This window comes from Elephas maximus, chromosome 16 (assembly GCF_024166365.1).
Source record: "Elephas maximus indicus isolate mEleMax1 chromosome 16, mEleMax1 primary haplotype, whole genome shotgun sequence".
NCBI classification, from domain to species: domain Eukaryota; kingdom Metazoa; phylum Chordata; class Mammalia; order Proboscidea; family Elephantidae; genus Elephas; species Elephas maximus.
The window spans coordinates 42,805,539-42,822,739 of NC_064834.1; the positions used below are offsets into that span (position 1 = coordinate 42,805,539).

Sequence of the window (17,201 nt, forward strand, 5' to 3'; positions counted from 1 at the left end):
GCAGCAGCATACTCCTACATGAAATACCCTACTGATCCACATCTTCTCCAACATTTGCAGTTGTCAGACATCTTAATTCCTGCCATTCAGATGGGTATAAAATCATTTCACATTGTGTTCTTTACTTCCATTTCCTTAATACTAATGAGACTAAACGTATCTTCATGTATGCATGTGTGTTTCCTCTTCTCTAAAATTCCTGCTTGATTCATTTGCACATTTTTCTATTGAGTTGTTTTTCTTTTTACTGATTTTTAGGAAATATCTGTACATTCTTGATACTAATCCCTTGTTATATGTGTTTCAAATAGTTTCTTGAAATTTGTAACTTTTTACTTTCTTTGAAGTATCTTTTGATGATCAGAACTTCTTAATTTTCACATAGTCAAAAATATCAATTTTTTATTTTCTAGTTCTTTAATTTTTTTTTTTAAAGAGACTATTCCAGAGTCAGAAGGATATTCTCCTAATCTGTAGTTTTGCTTTGACATTTAAGTTATTAAGGTGTGAGATAAGGATCCAAGTCCATTTTTTTCTCCACATGGTTAACCATACTTTCAAATCCTTCCTTTTTTCAGTGATCTGCCATGTATTTCACATATTAAGCTGTCATATATGTATAGATATGACTCTGGCTCTCTATTTTGTTGGTCACTTGTATGATCCTGTGGTCTTGTACCAGTACAACATTGTATTTGTTGCTATAGCTTCAGCAGTTGCTATCTGATCAGGCAAGATCCTCTTCCTTACCCTTTCTTTAGAAAGGACTTGGCTATTCTTGTTTCCTTGGTCTTCCATATAACTTTTGGAATCACTTTGTCACGTTCCAAAGTACTGGTGGGATTTTTATTACATTGAATCTATAGATCAGTTGAGAGGAGTTTGATATTCACTCTTTCTACCCATAGACATGGTCTATCTTTGTATTCACCTAAGATCTTTAATGTCCCTCAACAAAATTTTACTATTCTTTCTATAGAGATTTTACAGTTTATTCCTTGGTACTTACTTTCTTTAAGTTTTGTGAATGTTGTCTTCTTTTAAATTATGTTTTCTCATTGTTTGTAGCTGGTATTTAGTAATACAGTTGACTTTTATATATTGAATTTTTTTAATCCATCTACCTTGCTAAACTTTTCTATTATTTCAAATTATTTGTAAATTCTTTTGTATTTTTCCATGTTTGTAATCAAATCTTCTGCAAATGAGGGACACAATTTAATTTATAACAGATGGAAATATTTTAAATATGTTTAAATCCACAAATTCATACCAGTATTTTAAAAAAAAAAAAACTTTCAGAAGATAATAGGGAATCAAATTATTATTTTAAAACTGGTAAATAAAGGAAAAGAAACAAGCATCTATTCTGCCATTCCTGTGTAAATTGTACTGATTGGTAACCAAATGATAGCAAAGTGTCCAAACTAATAAATGAAAAAGAAAGCATATAATTATATTGTCACTGTTTACAAACCCCTTGTGAATTAATGGAGCCCTGGTGGCATAGTGGTTAAGAGCTCAACTGCTAACCAAAAGGTTGGCAATTCGAATCTGCCAACCACTTCTTGGAAACCATATGGGGCAGTTCTACTCTGTCTTATGAGGTTGCTGAGTCAGAAGCAACTTGATGGAAATGGGTTTAGTTTGGTTTTGGTTTAGTGAATTAATGGGTCTAGGCGTTGGGCATCATTGGCTGCTAGCATCACAAAAAAAGAGACAGTCAAACATATGACTACTGATGAGTGGACACCATAGCACTTATAATCTTGCCAAAAGACTAAAAAGTGAATCTGGTCAAGGCTGTGGAGCCAACAGCTTATGTGCAAGAGTACAGAGGACCACGTTGACCTATACCATGAGTACGTAATCAGCACCATCCAGACTGTAGGAAACTTTACAGGGTAAATGGCCCAGGTTCTTCCACAGGTAAATTGTTAGGAAAAATTTTGTGATTAATTACATTGAATGTTTTTTTATACTTCACAGTGAGAGACCTGCCACCTACTTGCCTTGATGTTAGGCAAAAACAGCGCATCTCTATAGATGCACTACCATCCGAAATGAAGGCCTCGGCCCTTCCAGAACCTACCATTCCTATCCAGCCCAAAACTATGAAGGATTTCCAGTAAGTTTCAACTCACCATTATGTACATACATGTAGTCATCTTCATGTCAGCACTTTACAAATTTAGTATCTTTGTGTGAAGAATTAATTGATCGTTATCAAGGTATTAGCAAAGAGTGAAGATACTAATGACTAAATGTCTCAAGTTGAAGGCAAAAGCAAAAATATGAAAAGTAAGGGGTAGGTAGGTTTCAGCAAAAGAAAGGAAACACCAAGGAAAAGAGTATGAGTCGAAACAGATACAAGGAGATAAAAGTGGTGATAAAATAATACACAGTATAAAAACTGTGACACCACTCAAAAAATCCAAATGGATACTTGAAGGAGTAAACTGAGAGTGAGAACTTAAAGGCAGAAGGCAGACAAAATCTCTCAAGTTTGACTATGAAGCGACGGAAAAGAGATAGTGATAATTGGAAAGGGGTATGTCAAGAATGACCTTTTTTTAAAGAAGGTAAGTAAAAAAGTTGATGAATTAATATCTTAATCCAATTAAGAATTACAAGTTCATAAACTGCATTTACATTAACTAACTGGCACATATTTCTATATTCAGTTTCAGTATTTCAAAGTACACATTTGGTGACATTTATTTATAAAGAAGTAATGCTATTTTTAGAAGTCGGAATTGCCTCGAAGGCAGTGGGTTTTTGGTTTTTGGAATGCTATTTTATCTGAATAATATATCTATATGTGGTTAATGTATGTTCTTATTTTAGGGAAGATGTAGAGAAAGTTAAGTCATCAGGGGATTGGAAAGCAGTACATGATTTTTATCTAACAACATTTGATTCGTTCCCAGAACTAAATGCTGCATTTAAGGTAATACATAAAACACATTTTAAATTCATTTTTAGTTTTAAATTTTCCAAAAAAGATATGATAAATTTACCTTATTTTCTACCTAATATTGACTTAAATAACTGCTTAACCAAACATTTATGTATTGATTTCTGAAATTATATGTATCATGAATAATCAAATATTACTTAAGTGACATCATAAAAATTTTTATTTGTATTGCCTTTATTTATAATGTTAATGTTTGACTCCATTCTTTCACTTTTACAAAAGAAAATTATTAAAATAATTTTTATACATTTTTTATTTTCAATAATTTTACACTAACAGTTCATTTTTACCATCAGACAAAAAAAATAGTAGAAATTATGAAGATATAGTTATGGCTCAAATATTAGTAAGAATAGTCCATAAAATGTTATGTTCATTTAATTATTTAATTGAATTTGCAGAAAGATACCACTGCCTCGTTTAATACCATTGAAGACTCTGGGGTTAATGCTAAATTTGTGAATGCTGTTTATGATGCCTTACTTAATACTGTAAGTATCATTTATGAACGCATGCCGGTAGTATCATTCTGTGTCTCTTCTGTATTTCAGAAGCAGCTGCACAAATATTTAAGAGTCACCTTGTAACACAATTACAAACTCTGATATAATTTTATAGTAGATTTAATTGGAATACTTAGAAAAGTAGATAATTTTTTTATTTTTCTGATTAACTGAAAATTAAGCAGAAAGTACATCCAGTCCTTGTTTAAGAAAGTCTTTCTAAAATAAATTTATGCCTCCTCTACTCAGCAAAAGGAGGTAAGGGTTACTTGATTGTATTGGAATTGCATTGGTCTGTACGTGCGTGGTTCTCAGACTTCTGCATGTATCAGAACAACAGGAAAGCCTTGTTAAAATACAGACTTTCAGATTCACTAGGTCTGGAACAGGACTCAAGAATTTGCATTTCTTACAAATCTCTAGATTATGTTGATGCTTCTGATCCAGGAACCACATTTTGAGAACCCTGCTGCTCTAGTTCAGTTTACGAAGAATTTCAGTTCTTCCAATCCATGAGCGTGCTATATTCCTCTAATTTCTTAGATCTTCTTTAGTTTCTCTTGGTAATATTTTGTAGTTTTCTGGTTAGAAGACTTACACATTTCTTGTTACATTTATTTCTACGTATTTGCTTTTTTATGGTATCGTAATTTCATTTTCTAATTGTTGCTAGTATAGGGAAACACTTTCATATATTTAGCTTTATGTAGTGGCCTTGGTAAATTCACTCATTAATCCTAATAGTACATCAGTAGTTTGTTTGAATTTCCTACTTGTACGATCCTGTCATTTGTGGACGATGAGAATTTCATTTCTTTTTTATCCAATTATTTTATCTTCTCTGTATGTATATATTTGACTTACTGCACTGGCTAGGCACTCTTGTAGAATTTTGAATAAAAGGAGTGATAGCAGATGTCTTTGCCTAATTCCCAATTTCACTACTTCATTATTAAACATATAAAAGCGTGCTTAGCATCATTCGTCATCAAAGACATGGAAATAACCCTATACACCCATCAGAATTAATAAAGTTTTTTGGGGATTTTTTTTTTTTTTTTTTAAATAATGACCAGATCAAGAAGGCTCAGGCACCACCAAAGGGAAGAACAAAATGTTTAAAGGGGAGAGTAGTCAACCTTATCAAATGCTGCTGAGAGGTATACAATAAGATTTGGACAGAGAATTGACCATTGTCTTTAGTAAGATATAGATAATTCATGACTTTAAAGAGTTGTTTCATTGGAATTGTAGGGACAAAAGCTTACTTGGAATGGATTGAAGAGAGAATGAGAGGAGAGGAAGTAGAGACAGTGAGTACAGATGACCTTGAAGAGTTTTGCTGTGAAAGAAAATGAGGTGGAAGCTGGGAATGCCTTGGGCCATTATATGAGCATATATTAGTCACTGTCCTGGCAGGAAACAGATAACACTCAAATTAGGTAACTGAACAAGGACTATTTACCTTTAGAGTTGTTACCAGAGTGAGGGGAACCATAAAAAAACAGTACAGGATCTCAGGAGTGAACCTGGAAATAGACTGTGGAGGAGAAGGCTGCCTTTATAGAAGCTGTGTCCCTTGACTAAAAGTGTTGACCCTGAAGAGAGGGAGCTGAGGGAACAAATACCCTAACCTCACTCTCCTCCCTCTTCTGCCAAACCCAGTCAGAAGACAGAAGGCAAAGGAGCCTGGCTGATGCAGTCCTTAGGGGTCAGCTTCCTGGAGCACAGAGCAGGGTGGAGCAGGTTGGAAAAGAGTAGATATGGAGAGACAGATCAGCACAGATGAGAATTAGCATGTGATGTTATACTGATGGGAATGATCTAGTGTAAAGGGAGAAATTGATGATACAGGAGAGAGAAAACAGTAATAAAGAGGTGCTTGACAAAGCAAGAGAAGATGGGATATAGGACCAAGTGGAGGGTTGGCTTTGATCAAGTGCAGATACAGATGCAGGTAAATTGGTACGCATGATGGTGGGACAGGAAATCAGTTCTCCTCTGGTACATCTGTTTTCTCTCAGAAGTGTGTGGCAAGGTCAGGAGCTGAGTGATGATGAGAAGGAGGTGTTGGAGATCTGAGAACTGAGGAGAACGTTTGAATTAGTCGTCTTGGAAAGTAGGAAAGCAGATGGACTAGGGAAATATAAGACTGTCTGTGGTATAGGTGAGTGTCCTCTTGAGATTTGTGGTCATAAAGTAAGCCCCACCCATTGCCCAGTCAGTAGTTTTATGTTTTTTTTCCACTGCTCAGGGGCAGACACTAAGTAAGTGGTTAGTTGAGCGGTGCGGTGTTTGTCTTCTAGGTGTGAAGGGTCCTGTAAGCAGAGGAAGAGAAAGGAATGATTTTTAAGTTGTTAAGACATTAGACTAAATGAATGCAGGCAGGCATGTCTTGGAAGTCATGGTTGTGGTTTTTAAATAAACCCATAACATGTGCTCGTTTCTTTGGCATTTGCCTTTTTCATTTAAAAAAAAAAGATAGAAATTTTAATGACTATTTGAAGCTTCTAGTTAATGAAGGTTTTATTCATTATTTGTTATAAGCTAAAGCACCATCTAGATGTATTTTATTTTCATTCATTCATATTTTAGATATTTGGTAGTGAATAAGATTTGTTTTAGTATTTGAATTATTAAATTATAAAGGAATGCCATTTTATGCCTTTTCTAAATCTTTTATCCTATCATGAAAAATCTTTATTATCATATTTTTATTTAAATATAATTTGGTTCCACTTACTAGAGAATTGTGGGTTTAACTGCTAATTATAACATGGTACTCATAAGATTAAATATATTCAAAATATAGCAATCATTTTATATTGTTAAACATATTACTTTTGGACTTGTTTTCATGATTTTATCCTATCAAGCCAGGAAAAGTAAATTATATTTCACTTTTATAAAACTACTGTTGGTTTTCAAAGGGACACCATATATGGTTGTACAGGCTGCACATTGCACATCCAGGGGCCAGCATTCTCATTGTGTAATCTTATGTCATTGTTGCTCCCTAGGTTACTAAAATGTGCAATTGAAACATAATTTCAATTTCAGAATCATCAAGTCTGATTTCAAGTATTGAAACAGATTTGTAAATGTAATTAACATAACTGTCACCTTTCTAAGTAGCTAATCCTAACTACCTTGTGATTTTTCTTTTCCCTACAGCCTCAAGACATTCAGAAAACAGTATTAAAGGGTATCATTAACAGCCTGCTAAGAGAATGGAAAGGGTAATTATAACCAATATTTAGCTAATCAATATAAACATTTAACTTAAACATCTCATATTTTTAATAATGTGCATGTATCTGACTCTGAGATAAGATTTTAGTTATAATGAAAATGTTGATCAGAAGAAATTATAAACCATTTATAGCCCAACTTTTAACTTGAGATCTGTAGCTTCTTAGGATCCATAGATGGGCTTCAGAGGGTCTGTGAATTCTTTAAAACTGTATGTAAAATTTTTTGTGTTCATATATGCATGCTTTACAAAAATGGGGTAGTAACTTATATCAGGAGCCTAGAGTGAAATAATATGGGCATTAAATTTTATTTAAACCTAAATAATTTAAGTCAAGTCAATTTTGTAATTACTTTACAGAAGAATGTTATTATTGGCTAACTAAAAAAATATATGTATTTATTTCAAATTTAAATAGATACATTTAAATTTCAGTTTATATAACTATTTTTTTAAGGTACATCTAGTATACTTTTGAGCAATGATTTATGTTTTCAGGTTAATTTTGTAACTTTAACTGAAAAGTAAATAATTCAGTCACTTTATTTTCTGAAAGGGAATTGAAGAAGATACTTGGAGGTGAACCATTTTTTTCCCCAACTTTTAATTTTGAAAGATTTCAGACTGCAGAAAAGTTAAAGAATAGAATGTACACTCATACCTTTCACCTTGAGCCACATTTGTATTTACTTCCTTTTCCTCTGTGTGTTTTTTTTTTTCAGTAAGTTGAAGACATCATGAAACTTCACCCCTAATTACTTCAGCATATATTTCCTAAGAACATTTTCCTACATAACCATAACACCATTATCACACCAAATAGATGTAACATTGATACAGTAACACGCTCTAAAATCCTGTCCACATTTAAATTTCCCCTCTTGTCCCAAGAGTGTTCTTTAATATAAGGGTTTGTTTTTCAATTCAGGATCTAGTCAAGAGTCTTGAATTACATCTGATTACTATATAGATAAACCACTTTTCATTCAAGAAGTTACTACAGGCTGTTTGTGAGAGGGTATCACATACATCTTGAGAGGGCAAGAAAGAGATAACTCATCAACCTTGGGAATAACGAAAACTCTTGGTCAGATCTGATAATGTGAAAATCCAGATTAACATGGAAAAAAATAAAAATTAGTTACTGACTTTTCAGAGGTGTTCAGAATATGATTCTTTTAATTAGGAATGCCCTAGGTACATTTCAAGTGTGACTTGATCTGCACATATTTCTAAATACATTCACTTCAGAAATGTATTCTAAAGTGAATATTCAGCTGTCCCTTATTAAAGCAAAATCACAGTACTCTAAAATTGTTGATTATTTGTTAGACTGTTCCCAGAGTTAGTCACAATACTTACATTACAAAATGTTATAGCCTGCTTAACTCAGCCTTTAGGGATCTTCAGAACCAGCCTTGAGTAGACATAAAGTAATAATACATATTAAGTGTAGTTTTTTTGGCTTTTATCAACTCAGTTCTCATAGAAACATATATTGGTCATTTTTTATTAGATACTAGGAGATTAAACATTGATCCATATTCAAGTGTGCTTGTTTCTTTTTTTCAGTCCACGAACAAAAGATGATCTTAGAGCATATTTTATACTTTTACAGGTAAGAAAGCAAGAGCTTAGTTGAAGTTGTCTATTCAGATCTGAATCCATGCATATGTAAGTGAAATAATATCAAATATTAGGCATTATTTTGAGCAACACATTGATACTTTTTAGAATTGTAGTTACTTATGACCAGAAGATTAAAGCTGTAACCAATAAACATTGGGAAGCTAATTTATCAGCAAGATTAAAATTTTAATTTAGTTCTTGCCTGCCTGCATGGTATTCAGGGACAAACAGAATGGAAGCCCTTCCTCCTCCATTCACTGTCTTTTCTTGTAACTGGTTTTAAAGGACTCCAAGACTTTCTTTTATTTCCCCAACTAGTAGGTTTCTAGCTTAAGTTAGAATTCTAACAGAAGGATAAAGGTTGTTATTTCTATTTGGTAAAGCAAGGATGATGAACTTTTTCCCCTTGAGAGATACAGAGTCATAAATTAAAAAATAATAACAATAAGCTATGGCCCAGACAAATAAAAATCAATTTTTAGTTTTTACTGTTTTTTGAGAAAGAAACATGTTCTTGCCATAGCTAGCTTACTACGTTTGTATTATCCTTTACAATTTACAAAAGGTATTTGTGTATATTATTATCTCATTTAAAGGTAAGAAAAGTTTATATTAAATAAGATACAGTATTAGTTCATTTTTATGCCCAGTAAAATGAAATATGTGGGGAGAAGTGTGAGGAAAGGGGAGAGAGAAAAAAAGAAAAACGGGGGATAAAAAGGGGGACGTGGTGAAAAGGCAGTTAAGAGAGATGTTAGGAGGGGTAATAGAAAAGTAGGAGGAGAAAGAGGGGAAACTAGAAAAAAAGAAAGGAAATATAGTAGAGATGGTAAAAGCTAGACAAATGACAGCATGGAGGTCAATTTTAGGTGAGGACATTAGTCAGCAGTGAGCTCTGTTCCCAACATCCAGTGCCTCTCAGGAGCCATCACTGGATGAAGCTACCAGCTAGGGTCATTCTCCAATTTTGAATTGTGCTGCCAGTAAGTCAATTTTGAAAAGTACATAGTGCTCTCCTATTTTTTTTTTTTTTAATTTCAGTTTGTTCTTAAATAACATTTTTTCCATGAGCTTCTGAGATGTACATTGTGATGGAGTCATGGATTTTAGAAAAATAACTAGAGGTTTTGCTTAGTTTACAAGCAACGTCCGTTTAACATTGATAAGTTATCAGAGCCATTAGGTGACCCTCCTCTTACTCTTTGTGAGATAAGGGGCCCCCTCATTTCACAGTGACATGAGTTTCACAATCAGCTTTGATTTCATTTTTCTAGAATTCTATTTTTTAATCAAGGAAGAGCCAGATTTTTTGTTTAGTTTCATGATAGTGATTGCCACCATTTATAAAATGCCTACTTCATACCAGGCACTGAAGTAGGTGCTTTACATACATTTTCTTTATTATTACTCAGAGCAGATCAATATTATCATTCCCATTTTACAGATGAGAAGCTGAGAGGCAGAGTTTAAGGAACATGGGTAAGGGCACACAGCTAGTAAGTGGTAGAATTAGCCCTTAGACCCACATCTATTTTAATTCAGAGCCCATGTTCTTTGTACAGTACCACAGTGTATATCAAAGTCTCTTTGTTAATAGCAAATAGATTATTGTTTCAAAGGATATTCACCTTTCATAGTCTCAAATTTAGTTCCATGAATTTATGGCTTACCTCATTACGCTTCGTGTCTTTCCTTTTACCTGCTACAAAGTTTTAACACAATTATGTTTAATATCTTTTTCAGAATCCTCAATTTAATAACACATCTACGTACGTCATCTATGCTCACTTGCTACGACAGATAGCTGCCTTAGTGGAAGCTGACCATCATTTCCTAGTTCACTGGTTTAAAAAGTAAATCATTCTATGATATTAAGAACTTTTATGAAAAGACTCACAGCTCTGAAGTGTGATTTTTATTAGTGATTTTACAATAAAATATATTTAAATGTTTCCAGCTCTTTACATATAATACTTACAATTTATAATGCTTCAAAAGCCAATTGTAAAACTATACTTTAGCACTACATAGACCATAATTGAAAATCTGTCTTAATGTAAGTAATATTTTTGCTTGTACAAGCTGCTGTTAAGAATTTCTTTCCACTGCTTTTGGTTTCTGTACAGCACACTCCCATCCTTAGTTTTTCTGGTATCTCAAAGGCAGTGACTAAATTTGCTCAGGCATTGCTATTTTCATTTAAGTCTTGTTATTTACTGTCTCTCTATCAGTAAATCTCACCATTATTTATATGGTGCCTTCTCACCTTAAAAGGTCATCATGAAATACAAGTTAACCATCCATACCGACCTGTAAAAACACAATCCTTTTTTTCATAGAACAATAAATACTCACATTAACAGTGACATTTCTACATAATTGATAAAAGTTGAAAGAGGTGAAATATTTCTAAAATTAATTTTAAATATATTGAAAGTCTTAAAAAATTATGCTCGATACTAACTTTGTTGCAATTTTGGTGTTTATTTTTTAGAAACCGTATTCAAGATAAGATTTTGTGATTCTTCAAATGCCAGGTCATATAAGAAATAGAATTTGGGGGAATGGCTAAAATTTTGTGTTTATTTGGCTTTAGGATGTAGTTTGATACCTAGCAAAGTAGAAACTATGAAATTTTGATTGGAATTATTTGGAAATCTTTACCAGATTATCCCAGAAGAGGTTCAAACAATTGGTAGAAAGATTGCTGCAATTTATTTCTTTACGCCTGTTTCCTGCAAAGCCTGAAGAATTTCCACCGATAGCAAAGTGTTCCTGGTGGATTCCATCAGCATCTAAAGTGTTGGCTTTACTTAGTAGGTTTTTATTATTCTTTTTTTTTTGTTAAATATTATTGGTATTTCCTTAAGGATATCAAAGTACTATGTATAGAGCCATTATTCAACTTAAAGCAATTTCTTTGACGGAAAGAGTTATAATTTATTTTCTATTTTGATAATGGATTTCACAATTTAATTTATAAGCGTGAAAAAAGCTCTATGCCTTTACTGGGCAGTATTCTGTATTAGTGGAGCCCTGGTGGCGCAGTGGTTGAGCATTTAGCTGTAACCCAAAGGTCAGCGGTTTGAAACCACCAGCCGCTACTTAGAAATCCTATGGGGAAGTTCTGCTCTGTCCTATAGGGTCCCTGTGAGCTGAATCGACCTGACGGCAGTGGGTTTGGTTTTTTTGTTTTGTTTTATTCTGTATTTATTCTCTATTGTCCGCATATGGCCTGCTAAGCAGGATTCCTGAGAAAACAGGAACTTCCATTAATTACTGAGGACCCCTAAGAGAGAACATACTGATAGGAAAATAGTATGAGTCGATAGCCATCTGTGTACTCTCATTGCTACTATTAGAATCACCACCACAAGTTTTTTTTAAAAAAGCAAGAAATTGTTGGGTACATTTTGACCAACTTAAGAATTACTTTTTCCATTTGGAGCTACAGTTGTTTAAAATAGGGATTTCTAGATAAACGCTGTGTGTTGGATATTAAAATGTTCTTTTCATTATTAGAATAAATCATGTGCATGTTGGAAAAGATCATTATGTTACAACTTATCTTTACAGATACAGCAAACAATTTGGCTCACCCTCCCCTTATTCCTTACACTGATTTCTATAATTCTACATTGGATCACATTGATCTCATGGAAGAGTATCATACCTGGCAGAGCTTTGGAAACTCTCACAGGTAGGATTGAAAGCTCATTTGATTATTCATCTGAATGAAATACTATTCAAAATAGTGGCTTAATTTTAAGTATGTACAAATAAATTAAAATATGCACATACATTCTCATACAAACTTATAAGTACAGTTAAGATATTCAGCGTTGGAATATCATATTTCTTAAAGAATTTTCTTTTCCTGTTACCATTTTAAATTTATGTACATGTTAATTTGATTTTGGTTTGGTTAATAGCATCTTTTCAAGAAGGGAAAAGCTCTCTCTCAGTATGTAATTTTTTATATCTTATTCACTGTGCCACCATCCAGTACAGAGTCAACAAGCCTTTTCGGTAAAGGGCTAGGTGGTCAGTATTTTCAGCTTTGCAGGCTATAAGGACTCTGTTCTGCCATTGTGGCATGAAAGCAGCCTTAGACAATACGTAAGCAAATGGGTGTGTCTGTGTCCCAGAAACACTTTATTTACAAAAACAGGTGGTAGGCCGTATTTGTCTCATGGAATATATTTTGCCATTGCCTGATCTAGCACATTGAACAGTTGTTGTCTTTTACATACACTACATAAAGAATGTTTGTTACCGATTTATTTATTAATATAGTGCAATAGATTTTCAAAACACCTGACTAAATTCTTTAATACACTAGTATTCTGGATTAAACCAGAAGGACTATCCGAAGTATAACATATTGCCAGACCATGTGATATCCTGGAGATTGCTTTTATTCTAGAGGACACTGACTAAAAGATATGGCATAGGTATAAATAAACCCAAAACCTCAGATTAGTTCCTAAATTAATTCAACTCACCAGGAATCCTCTCTACCAGAACTGCCTAAAACGTGGAATGACCTTCTAGGCATTTTTCAGTCTATACCTCAATACTCAGAACTGAATAAGAATCCAGTGTTTGGGGACCTCAGTTAGTCTGATGGATATTTTCTTAGCAAAGCGTATTTTACCAAGATGCTTTTTCCTCCCATTTTGATGTAGTTGTAATGCTATGGGCAAAATCACAGAACTCCAGGAGTTACGATGCATATTTTAATGCTGAGTGTCCTCTAACCAGTTCGCCATAGCACTGGTTTACCAAGAATGAGTTACATAGGTGCTATGATCCTGCCAGCCCAGACCTGGGGGGGACCTGGAGCCCTAAGGCAAGTTACCTCTAGCAATTTGTGACATGACAAGGGAAAGGTTGAGAAGCATTGTTCTGATGTACATAACATGGTCAATATCATATATCCCACCAAGTTCATTGTATTTTCTTTTCATTTCCAAGTTTTTGGTTAGCATTTAGTGATCCAAAATATTACATATACTACTGAACAACTCCTACTGTTTTTGTTTTGACAATTTTGTCCCAAGGGGAAAGCATTTCATTTTAGTTCACACAAAAACTATCTCCTTATTCCTCACTGTACCCAGTGGTCACAGATGAACTATTTAACTATACGTGGATGGATTCAGCTATAACTGGATGGATTCATTGCAATTACTTCTGATGGGAGTCTTAAGTCCGGAAGTGTCTTTGCTGCCATAGTAGTCACCAATAAGTAATTAACCATGCATTTTTCTGTGGCTTTTGTATGTAACAGAATGAGCTGTGACCGAGGAGAGTCATTAAGTTCACACCCTTTAGTTATAATGTTGTCTTTATAAATATATACTATTTCATATTACTACATCTTTTAATTATAGTACTAACAGCAAGATTCTTTTTGTTTTATTTGTCTTCAGTGTCTTACTTTACTTTTTACCAACTATAGTTAATGCTGTATTTTCTCATTTCTGAAGCTCACACATCAGAAATAGCCATATAATAGTGAGTTCGTTTATTAAGTTAAGCACATGACATTTCTTCATCAACATTTCTGCCTCCTGGTTCTGGTGTTGGCCATATTCTTCACAGGTAATGATGTACAGATGATTATAAATAAACTGAAATTATTTGCATAAATATAAGTGATGACCACATATTTCATGTGCTAAATAGATGTAGCTTCCTTTCCTGCATATCTAGTAATTAAAAGAAATAATCCACATACAGTCATTTTGTAAATGTAAAACACAATATAAAAGTAATGTTTTATATTATTAGAAGGGATACCTTTTTGCTAAAAATGCACCATTTTGCTTTTTCTGTTTCACTTGTTGAGCAGGTTTTCCTTCTGTCAGTACCCATTCGTTATTTCTATAGCTGCAAAAAAAATCATTATTCAAAGAGACTCAGAACAACAGATGATAAGCATCGCAAGGGTAAGCCAGCTATGAAAACATATTTATGTTGACTATCATCAATATAATAAATAATTTGATACATAAGTCAAATGTCTTCTGAATTGTTCTAGTATAATCAGGAAATATTAAAAGTAAAAAATTCATATCATATTCCCCCAAAAAGTACGTAAGCCTGTTGAAGATATGGGAAACAAGACACCCCTCAATCATCATCACTCCCAAATTAGTTTCTTATATTTGTAAATGTAGCGGGAAGATTAAATGCCTCTCACAGACCCAAAGTACTGGGAGCTTGTTGGACATCATTTTGTAGAGATCACATTCCATCCCCAGGTAACCAATGTAGTGTTGATGAGAACTATAGTGGAGTTAGGGGTGTCCTTAAGAGCAAACCCCTGAAGCCACTGAACATATTCTAAGTTTAATGAAAATCAAATAGAAAAACCAAAAGATTAGAAGGTGTTAAAGAAAAGTGTATCTCTTGGAGAACTGAGAAATATACTCAAGGAAGGTGAAAGATGTTTTGTTGGTTCTTAGGAAACCACAACGCATAAGGCCCTAGAAACTGGGGTAGCAGTCAGGCTGACTTTAGGTAAATTGTGAAGCTGAATGAAGTTTATTTCTGGGCCTGTCCTTACCACCCCATACCACTCATTTCATTGCTATAAAACCTGCTGCCTTTAAGTCTATTCCGACTCATAGCGACCCTATAAGACAGAGTAGAACTACCCCATTGGGTTTCCAAGGCTTTAAATCTTCACGGGAAGCAGACTGCCACATCTCTCCCCCACTCTTACCCGCCCGCCCCCCCCCCCCCCCCCCCCGCCGCTGGAGCAGTTGGTGGATTCAAACTGCCAACCTTTTCAGTTAGCAGCGGTCGCTCACTGTGCCACCAGGGCTCATTTTCATTGCTGTACAGCACAATAAACTTATGCACATTATCTAATATCAGATTAAGTGACTTTTTATTTCATCCTTAGACTCTACATTTAGATGTGTAGTCTACCTCCTTTTAACCTGTTGCCATCGTGTCTACCTAAGGAGTTACTTATGTATTTTGAGCACCTGCTTTTGAGATATGATTATCTACTCACAGATTTAAAAAATTAAAGGGAAGGTTGCCTGTAGCTTCTTAAAATACAAAGAGAAGCATAGAGGAAAAAGAAATTGTTTCTGTGTCTTGTCCAAAAATAGAAAGAATTCTAAGGCATAAATTATAATACATCAAAATACTATAAAAAATAGGAATTGCTTGTCCCTCAGTAACTCAGTTTCCAGAGGTGAGTATTTTTTCTGTCACAGAGTGAGACAAAAGATTTGAGTGACTGGTGATATCCCCAAAGTCAGCTTATACTGAGTATGGGAATATTAGAAGAAATTTTATTGCTGTGTCTACTGAGGGAGTTCAAAGCCACACTAACCCCTAAAGAATGAGTTTAAACAGGTATATTTAGCGCCAGAATTATGATTTGATATTGGGTAGATACTGGCTCAAGGATTAGTCTATATAGCTAGCCATTTTGACATATTGTTAGTTGCATTTATACAATTTCATGTCCTTTTTAGTACTTTTCCACCTTGGACTATGACTTGATATTTGTAAGAAAAAGACCTGAAGAGCTACAGGTTTACTTAAATTTCTCTGAGCAGTTTTCTGTCTGTGTCAGTCACACTAAGGTACCAGGTGTAGACTGATGGCAGGTGTAGACTCTGCCACAGGCTGTCTTCACAGATCATGGAAGCAAACGAGGAGGCACTGAAGATTCAATTGACATTATCAATTTATGGGTGCTTCCCAACATTTTAACTTGTAAACGGCCATACCACTTAGAATCGATGTGGTGGAAGAGTGACTGGTGACTATTTTGACACAAGGGCAACCTTACAGTAGTCAGTGTAGGCAAGAGCTTAAAGTTACAAAAGTGATTCCCCGACCTAAAAATTATTTCCTCGTCAGACTGTTTAAAAATCTACCATTGTTGGTGTATTTCTCTTGGTTAAAGCTTTTCCCTCTTAAAATATGAATTCCTGTTGGGAGGAGTAGCCAATAAGGCTGGTCTGTCATCAGCATCCTAATGTAAATTTATTTATTGAATCTTTCCAGTGTGACAGCTCACCAGGAGCCAAATGGGGAACAGAAGACAGGAAAGGGCAGGAAGAAAGGTCCAGGGCGCAGGGTATTTTCCCAAAATATGGATTTCTTTATGCCCCAAAGGGAATACCCAGAGAAGCAAAAGGCTATACAGTAAAACCTGTGAAAGCCGGATCCTGTGTAAGGTGGAAACCTATCAGAGAAGGAAAACTCAAATATTTTCCACTAAAACAAATGACAGAAAAGTGTTAAGACTGCACCTTCTTAAAGGCGGAAAACTAGTGAGACCTGGAAAAGCAAGGCAGTCCCATCGAGTTCCAGCTTTCACAGGTTTCACTCTACTGTATAAGTCTTTAGAATTGGATATTAGAGAGATGAAGAAGGGCTCTGAATAAGCGTTTTATTATAGTGATCTACAAGATCATGAAAGCAGCCTCACAATATAGATTTGGAGTATTAAATTTTTGTATATTAAAGCAACATGCTGTATTTAAAATGTCTGAAATATTTATCCTTAATCTGTACAATAATTAGTTTTCTTTGTTACCAAAGAAGATGAGGTAGTCTGATAAAGCCTAAAAAAATTAAATATATAAGCATATACATTTTATATGATGTGTATTTATATACTTTGTTGTTTTTTACATGCTCATTGCTCATATTTTAAGAAACCATGAAAAATCAGTTTTTTTAAATTACCCATATTTCCAACATCCAAACATAACTACTTTTACCATTTTAGAAAATTCTGATGTTTTATATATTTTTTAAAATAATACAGATGAAACAGTATTGTGCACAGTTTTGT

General features: G+C 34.1%; 1 protein-coding gene across 7 annotated transcripts in view; it reads left to right on the plus strand.

The window, feature by feature from the left end:
- The window catches only part of HECTD2 (HECT domain E3 ubiquitin protein ligase 2), a 106,544-nt gene that overhangs the window by 60,706 nt on the left and 28,637 nt on the right, over positions 1-17,201 (plus strand). For 2 of the 7 annotated variants that reach the window (XM_049855716.1, XM_049855718.1), the window contains exons 3-11: positions 1,990-2,128; positions 2,848-2,950; positions 3,382-3,471; positions 6,658-6,722; positions 8,309-8,354; positions 10,109-10,218; positions 11,033-11,181; positions 11,942-12,065; positions 14,223-14,319. In XM_049855716.1, coding sequence (XP_049711673.1) covers positions 1,990-2,128; positions 2,848-2,950; positions 3,382-3,471; positions 6,658-6,722; positions 8,309-8,354; positions 10,109-10,218; positions 11,033-11,181; positions 11,942-12,065; positions 14,223-14,319 — 923 coding nt within the window. Of the gene's footprint in view, positions 1-1,989; positions 2,129-2,847; positions 2,951-3,381; positions 3,472-4,737; positions 5,806-6,657; positions 6,723-8,308; positions 8,355-10,108; positions 10,219-11,032; positions 11,182-11,941; positions 12,066-13,857; positions 14,100-14,222; positions 14,320-17,201 lie in introns of those variants that run through there. The other 5 variants (XM_049855717.1, XM_049855719.1, XR_007513494.1 and 2 more) reach the window with 5 other exon arrangements.